The following is a 9,268-nucleotide window of genomic DNA, read 5'->3' on the forward strand; positions in this document are numbered from 1 at the left end:
AAGGAGAGATCAGTACCAACACCAAGGAAATACAAACGATTTTAAAAACATATTATGAACAGCTATATGCCAATAAATTAGGCAATCTAGAAGAAATGGACGCATTCCTGGAGAGCCACAATGTACCAAAACTGGAACAGGAAGAAACAGAAAACCTGAACAGGCAAATAACCAAGGAGGAAATTGAAGCAGTCATCAAAAACCTCCCAAGACACAAAAGCCAAGGGCCAGATGGCTTCTCAGAGGAATTCTATGAAACGTTTAAAGAAGAAACAATACCTATTCTACTACAGCTGTTTGGAAAGATAGAAAGAGATGGAGTACTTCCAAATTCGTTCTATGAGGGCTGCATCACCTTAATTCCAAAACCAGACAAAGACCCCACCAAAAAGGAGAGTACAGACCAATATCCCTGATGAACAGGGATGCAAAAATTCTCAACAAGATACTAGCCAATAGGATCCAACAGTACATTAAGAAAATTATTCACCATGACCAAGAAGGATATCCCTAGGACACAAGGCTGTTTCAACACTCATAAAATAATTAATGTGATTCATCATATCAGCAAGAGAAAAACCAAGAACCATATGATCCTCTCATTAGATGCAGAGAAAGCATTTGACAAAATACAGCATACATTCCTGATCCAAACTCTTCAGAGTGTAGGGATAGAGGGAACATTCCTCAACATCTCAAAAGCCATCTACAAAAAGCCCACAGCAAACATAATTCTCAATGGGGAGGCACTGGGAGCCTTTCCCCTAAAATCAGGAACAAGACAGGGATGTCCACTCTCACCACTGCTATTCAACATAGTATTGGAAGTCCTAGCTTCAGCAATCAGAAAACAAAAAGACAATAAAGGTATTCAAATTGGCAAAGAAGTCAAACTCTCCCTCTTCGCCAATGACATGATACTCTACATAGAAAACCTAAAAGCCTCCACCCCAAGAACACTAGAACTCATACAGCAATTCGGTAGCATGGCAGGATACAAAATCAATGCCCAGAAATCAATGGCATTTCTATACACTAACAATGAGATTGAAGAAAGAGAAATTAAGGAGTCAATCCCATTTACAATTTCACCCAAAAGCATAAGATACCTAGGAATAAACCTCACCAAAGAGGTGAAGGATCTATACCCTAAAAACTATAGAACAATTTTGAAAGAAATTGTGGAAGACACAAAGAGATGGAAAAATATTCCATGCTCATGGATTGGCAGAATTAATATTGTGAAAATGTAAATGTTACCCAGTGCAATTTACACGTTTAATGCAATACCTGTTAAAATATCATGGACTTTCTTCAGAGAGTTAGAACAAATTATTTTAAGATTTGTGTGGAATCAGAAAAGACCCGGAATAGCCAGGGGAATTTAAAAAAAGAAAACCATATCTGGGGGCATCACAATGCCAGATTTCAGGTTGTACTACAAAGCTGTGGTCATCAAGACAGTGTGGTACTGGCACAAAGACAGACACATAGATCAATGGAACAGAATAGAGAATCCAGGAGTGGACCCTGAACTTTATGGTCAACTAATATTCGATAGAGGAGGAAAGACTCTCCACTGGAAGAAAGACAGTCTCTTCAATAAATGGTGCTGGGAAAATTGGACATCCACATGCAGAAAAATGAAACTAGACCACTCTCTTTCACCATACACAACGATAAACTCAAAATGGATGAAAGATCTAAATGTGAGACAAGATTCCATCAAAATCCTAGAGAACACAGGCAACACCCTTTTTGAACTCGGCCACAGTAACATCTTGCAAGATACATCCACAAAGGCAAAAGAAACAAAAGCAAAAATGAACTATTGGGAGTTCATCAAGATAAGAAGCTTTTGCACAGCAAAGGATACAGTCAACAAAACTAAAAGACAACCTACAGAATGGGAGAAGATATTTGCAAATGACGTATCAGATAAAGGGCTAGTTTCCAAGATCTATAAAGAGGTTATTAAACTCAACACCAAAGAAACAAACAATCCAATCATGAAATGGGCAAAAGACATCAAGAGAAATCTCACAGTGGAAGACATAGACATGGCCAAGATGCACATGAGAAAATGCTCTGCATCACTTGCCATCAGGGAAATACAAATCAAAACCACAGTGACACACCACCTCACACCAATGAGAATGGGGAAAATTAACAAGGCAGGAAACCACAAGCGTTGGAGAGGATGCAGAGAAAAGGGAACCCTCTAACACTGTTGGTGGGAATGTGAACTGGTTCAGCCACTCTGGAAAACTGTGTGGAGATTCCTCAAAGAGTTAAAAATAGATCTGCCCTACGACCCAGCAATTGCACTGTTGGGGATTTCCCCCAATGATACAGATGCAATGAAACGCCAGGTCACCTGCTCCCCAATGTTTATAGCAGCAATGTCCACAATAAACAAACTGTGGAAGGAAGGAGCCTCAGTGTCCATCGAACGATGAATGGATAAAGACGATGTGGTTTATGTATACAATGGAATATTACTCAGCCATTAGAAACGACAAATACCCACCATTTGCTTCAACGTGGATCGAACGAAGGGTATCATGCTGAGTGAAGTATGTCAATCGGAGAAGGACAAACATTGTATGTTCTCATTCATTTGGGGAATAAATGTTAGTGAAAGGGAATATAAGGGAAGGGAGAAGAAATGTGTGGGAAATATCAGAAAGGGAGACAGAAGATAAAGACTGCTAACTCTGGGAAATGAACTAGAGGTGGTGGAAGGGGAGGAGGACGGGGGGTGGGGGTGAATGGGTGATGGGCACTGAGAGGGGCACTTGATGGGATGATCACTGGGTGTTATTCTGTATGTTGGTAAATTGAACACCAATAAAAAAAAACTTTAGTAAAAAAATGATCACCTTTTGTGGGTATATATTTTGATGATTCTGGAAAATATATAGTCATGCAACCACCACTGCAATCAAGATATAAAACATATTCTTTGTAAAATGTTTTCTCATGACACTTTTATGGTCATTCACTTCTCACTATTAGCCTCTAAAATTTTGATCAGGTTTCTACCCTTATAGTTCAGTGTTTCTCTGAATTATAGAAATAGAATCATAGAGTATATAGATATTGCATTTGGCTTCTTTCACTTAGCATATTTCTAAGATTCAATCATTTTTAAAAATTGTTTTATTTATTCATGAGAGACACACAGAGAGAGAGAGAGAGAGAGAGAGGCAGAGACACAGGCAGAGGGAGAAGCAGACCCAATGCAGGGTGCCCGATGTGGGACTCGATCCCAGGACTCCAGGATCATGCCCCGGACTGAAGGCAGGGACTAAATTGCTGAGCCACCCATGGATCCCCTCAATCATTTTTTTTTTATATCTAATTCATTGCAGTATATACATATGTCTTAATTTGTTAAACTACTTACAAGATGTTGGATATTGGGTCATTTCTAGTTTTGGGTATTAACATAAAATGCATTTTACAGGTAAAATCAGTTTACTTGAAGGATCAAAATAATTTCATCAGACATACATCTGAAGCCTCAACTTATTAATCTGATAAAATATTATGCTTGTTACTTGTAAATATAACTCACTATCAGTTGTCAGAGTGTAAGATGGTTTACATTAATGTCTGAAATTGCTTCTTTGCTAATTGGAAGCAAGGTAGTGTCTTGGGCTTGTATAAACCAGTTTGGGATTTTTCAGTGTTGCCCCAGGACAGTGAACTGATGATGATCCTGTTAAATAGTTCATCAGTTATTCTAAGTCACTTATGATACTCCTCTGGGATACTTTTACTTCAGCTTTTATTTAAAGTGGATTACAGTGGTGTCTTTTATTGCCAGTCATTAGTACTTTTGGACCTTTGATCCCCAAAGATTAAGTTTTCTTTTCCTTTGTTTTATTTCAGTAGAACCTCTGGGACTGTAGTAAGTAGAAAGTGATAAAACTGCAGCATTTCATAAGTGTACAGGGACCAATATGGAATTTCTCTTGGAACAGCTGCTTATCTTTCATCAGATGATGCCCCAAGTCTTTTTCAGTTGCCGTATTTCATTTTATTTTAAAGTATAACTACTCATTTTGAGGTTTTGAATGTCAGCAATTATAACAACAAGCTTTCACAAAATGCAACTTATCTGGAGTAGAAGATGGATGTCCATTAAAATTATTAATACTTGCGTTCTGAACTTCAAAGTGAGTATGAATCTGAGGGAATTTGGAAATTCTTTACAGAAGGACTGTATATACATGGTCCTTCCTACAAAAATCATTCATGGGAAGTATCCAGCTCAGAAAATAAAATATGATGATAAAAGACTAAAATCATAATTAATTATGTCAACACACATCTCTGCCATGCACACTTAAGGGAACACTAGATACAATAGGTTCAAGGAGGTAAGGCAACTATAATTTTAACTTGATTTCAAAATCAGAAGTTATATCAAAGGCACAAGTCCAATTCAGGGAGTTGAATTTGAGTTCTCAATTTTTAAGGTCTATAAATGTTTTTAATGGTACAGTCATTTGTTGGCTGTGTATTAACAGATATTGTAATCTGTTTTATTCATATACAGTTGCATCTAAATTTCATTTTTCTCTGATTCTCTGTATGAATTAAGTATTGCCCTTTGTTAAGTGATATGGAAAAAATGCTGAGCAACTGTTCTCTCAAATGGAATAACATAGTTCTAGAACAGTCTGATAGATCCACGCAGTAACCAAAATTGTATGAGTAACTCCTAAAGCATATGTTTTCAAGTCAGAAATAGAGCAAAGTTGGGAGTTTTAAGAAGAACATAAATATACATTTTTATAAAAAAAAAGTTTGTGACCACTCAGCTGAAGACTGCGTCTTCAATTGCCATTAATACAATTTAAGCTATTCCCTAAAATCTGTTTCAGAAAACAACAGTAAGCATGGAGCATCTTAGTTTTGTTCTTCTCCCAACAAAAAAAATAAGAAACAGATAGCAATATTAATAAGACAAAAGCAAAAGAATAAAAATAACAGAGTGCTTTAATAATTTATTTCCTTTAAAAGTTTGCAGGTAATGAATATAATGAAATAGACTAGAATGTTTCACATAAAATGGAACACTATAACATGGAAATAAATAGAATTTTTACACTTAGAAAGGACAGACAGTAATATAATGTTTGGGAGGAAACTTTTTACTCTACTATTCAGATTCTTTTTGCTGGTTTAAGAATTAAATTGACATGAGACATTAACAGGAAAATATCAATAGCATATATATGGGAAGGGAGTTTTGTAAGATTATTAGAATTATGGGCGGTCAGGCATTTGAGGCTATCATTTTGAGCTACAAAGGATGTAGGGGTCTGGGACTTCAAAGACAAGGAAGAGATTTCAAAGGAAAATAAAAAAGTGTAAGTGTTTGGGAAACAAATTTTTGCTGGGCCACACAGAAAGAATGAACATAAAGAAGAATTTTAAGAACCAGACTTTGCTACGGTCCTCCCTCTAGACCACATTTTAGATCTTGCCAATTCATATTAGCATACAAACAACCATAATTATTTGTGGTAATATCTCCCTTTTTGAAGCAAATCTTTTATCTAAATTCTTGTAGACATTTGAGGAGGTAAAAAGGAAAACATTCTGAGACCTCCATTTCTTAAAAATAATCAGCTTAGGGATCCCTGGGTGGCGCAGCGGTTTAGCGCTAGCCTTTGGCCCAGGGCGCGATCCTGGAGACCCGGGATCGAATCCCACATCGGGCTCCCGGTGCATGGAGCCTGCTTCTCCCTCTGCCTGTGTCTCTGCCCCTCTCTCTCTCTCTGTGTGACTATCATAAATAAATGAAAAAAAAAATAATCAGCTTAAATTAATCGTCATGTCAAAGAGACACATTTTGGGGTAGCAGATTTTACTTTCCTACAATAATTTCTGAAGTAATCAATAGTTTTACAAAAATATTGGGGAATATTAAAAAGCAGTGACCCAAATTATGTAGATACATTAGGAATACACCTCAAAAAGGTTAATTGAAAAAATACAGAATATTTTTATTAAACTATGTTGTTTGTTTTTGTCATGTTTTCCTTTGTTGTACTTATTATATTTCCTAAAAGACAACCAACCATTTGAATGCCATAGCATAGCCAGTCAAGAAAGTTGATAATAATTGTGTATTCTTAGTACAGAAAAAGATTCACTTTATCTAATTAATGGAAGTCAATCCTGCTTAGTCATTGACTATCATAGGAATTATATATAACTGTAAATCCTGGTTTTGAAAATCACTCGGATACAATTTCTAAAACACAGAACAACTTTGTGTCTTTTGCTCAGGTGGAATAAAAATGATGGGAAACTACACTAAAAATGATTCATATTCTTTTATTTAAATTATGCATGTAGAGTTGAGTTGACTCAGGAAGAATGAGTAAAAATGCATATTAGCCAAAGAAAATATTCAAGTTAAAGAGAAAAAATTGTGAGAAATATTACAATAAAGAGAACAAATGGATAGGAAAGAATTTAGAATTATCTTTAGCATGTAATTCTGTATCATTGTAAATTTCAAATGGAAAAATAATTTACAAATAGATAAATTAGAGAATATATGTCCTTTTCCACTTATATATAAATATTTAGGTTAATATATATATTTAGTTAAAATATGTAATTAGTATATATATTCATTTAGGATTTTTTTAGATTTTATTTTATTCATGAGAGACACACACACACACAGAGAGGGGGTGGGCAGAGACATAGGCAGAGGGAGAAGCAGGCTCCATGCAGGGAGCCCAATGTGGGACTCGATCCTGGGACCCCAGGATCACACTCTGGGCCGGAGGCGGCGCTAAACCTCTGAGGCACCCAGGCTGCACCTATTCATTTAGTGTATATGTATTTAGGTTAATTTCTATATATTCAATTTATATACATTTAGGCCTATTTATATATATTTAGGTTTTATATAGTTATATATATATGTTAATGTGTGTATATATAGGTTAATTTACATTACACAACAGTATATTATATTCATGTATGTGTTTGACTTTGTCCTCTTTTCTTATGTATATTTGATAAGGCTTATAAAAGAGAGATGAGAAACCATTCAACAGAAATAGAGTTTATTCTCATAAGACTGACGGATGACCCACAATTGCAAGTTGTGATTTTTGTGTTTTTATTTCTTAATTACACATTGAGCCTGATGGGGAACTTAACCATTATCCTACTCACTCTGCTGGATCCTCACCTCAAGATGCCAATGTATTTCTTTCTCTGTAATTTCTCATTTTTAGAAATCATATTCACAACGGTATGTATTCCCAGATACTTGAAAACCATAGTGACTAAAGAACAAAACGTTTCATATAATAACTGTGTGGCTCAATTATTTTTTATTCTTTTACTGGGAGTTGCAGAGTTTTACCTTCTGGCTGCTATGTCCTATGACCGCTATGTGGCCATCTGTAAACCCTTGCATTACCCAATCATTATGAACAGCAGAGTGTGCTATTGGCTTGTACTTTCTTCTTGGCTGACTGGATTCCTAATCATCTTTCCACCATTGCTCATGGGACTCAAGCTGGATTTCTGTGCTTCCAAAACGATTGATCACTTTATGTTTCCCCCATCCTGCAGATATCCTGCACAGACACACACACAATTTTATGTCCTAGAATTGATGTCTTTCATCTTCGCTGTGGTGACACTTGTGGTCACATTGGTGTTAGTGGATCTCTCCTACACTTGCATCATGAAGACCATTATGAAATTCCCTTCTGCACAGCAAAGGACCAAAGCTTTTTCCACCTGTACTTCCCATATGATTGTTGTCTCCATGACATATGGGAGCTACATCTTTATGTATATTAAGCCATCTGCCAAAGAAAGGGTGACTGTATCCAAAGATGTAGCTTTGCTGTATACCTCAATTGCCCCTTTACTAAATCCCTTCATTTATATCCTAAGGAACCAGCAGGTGAACGAAATCTTTTGCTCCTAACTCTGGGAAACGAACTAGGGGTGGTGGAAGGGGAGGAGGGAGGGGGGTGGGGGTGAGTGGGTGTCGGGCACTGAGGGGGACACTTGACAGGATGAGCACTGGGTGTTATTCTGTATGTTAGTAAACTGAACACCAATAAAAATTATTTTATTAAAAAAAAAGAAATCTTTTGGGATATGTTACAAAAAAGGTTGTGTTTTTCAAAAAAACAATTGTAATAATTGCTACAAATCACAACATTGCCATAAAAACAAAAAATCTTTCATTCATTTCGGTTTTTTAAAAGATTTTATTTATTTGAGATAGCAGGAACACCGTGGGGGCCAGAGGGAGAGGGAGAAGCAGGCTCCCTGCTGAGCAAGGAGTCCCATGCTGGGCTTGATCCCAGGACTCTGGGATCATGACCTGGGCCAAAGGCAGACAGTCAACGAACTGAGCCACCAGGTGCCCGTATTCATTTCTTCTGATCATGTTTTTCTTTTTTTTTTTTAAGATTTTATTTATTTATTCATAGAGACACAGCTAGAGAGAGAGGCAGAGACACAGGCAGAGGGAGAAGCAGGCTCCATGCAGGGAGCCCAATGTGGGACTCGATCCCGGGTCTCCAGGATCACGCCCCGGGCTGCAGGCGGCGCTAAACCGCTGCGCCACCGGGGCTGCCCTGATCATGTTTTTCTATTTCATTACTTATCTCATATAGGACATTCTCTTGAAGAATCCTGCAGCTCAGTCTCACCCTCACATTTTATTCTTCCTAATGAAAACACCCTGCTACAATAACTTACCCTCTCAAGTCAGTAATGCAAGCTTTAAATAGCATTTTTTAAATAATAAATTTATTTTTTATTGGTGTTCAATGTAAATAGCATTTTTATTGTATATTAGCTACTAGAAACCATGACTTTAAATAAAATATGCCTTTTTATAAGTATAATTCGCTATATGTAATTTGTTAATTGATTAAACATATATTGTTTATCTCTCTTATTTCAGATGTTGCAAGGTTCTCAATCCTTATGCTTGAGAAGATTGTCCCTAAGTAAGGAGACAAACACCTAACTCTAAGATTGATATATAGTGTATAATTAGTGTTGTCATAAAGGGATATTAAAATATGATAGGGCATACCGTATAGCTTCTAAGTAATTTTGGAGTTCTGGGAGGACTTTTAGAAGAAGGTAATAATTATATTGAGGCTAAAAATATATATAAGGAAAGAAGACTGAGTTATAAATGTATGCAAATAGCACAGAGGTGTTAGATAATGACATACATTTGGAGAAT

General features: G+C 36.5%; 1 protein-coding gene across 1 annotated transcript; it reads left to right on the forward strand.

The window, feature by feature from the left end:
- Positions 1–2,972: 2,972 nt before the first annotated feature.
- OR6C6K (olfactory receptor family 6 subfamily C member 6K) lies at positions 2,973–8,202 on the forward strand. The gene is given in 5 exon segments (XM_038549518.1): positions 2,973–2,996; positions 7,061–7,601; positions 7,604–7,641; positions 7,643–7,962; positions 8,142–8,202. Coding segments are annotated over 5 exon segments (984 nt in total).
- The last annotated feature ends 1,066 nt before the right edge of the window (positions 8,203–9,268 follow it).

This window comes from Canis lupus, chromosome 10 (assembly GCF_011100685.1).
Source record: "Canis lupus familiaris isolate Mischka breed German Shepherd chromosome 10, alternate assembly UU_Cfam_GSD_1.0, whole genome shotgun sequence".
Classification (NCBI taxonomy): domain Eukaryota; kingdom Metazoa; phylum Chordata; class Mammalia; order Carnivora; family Canidae; genus Canis; species Canis lupus.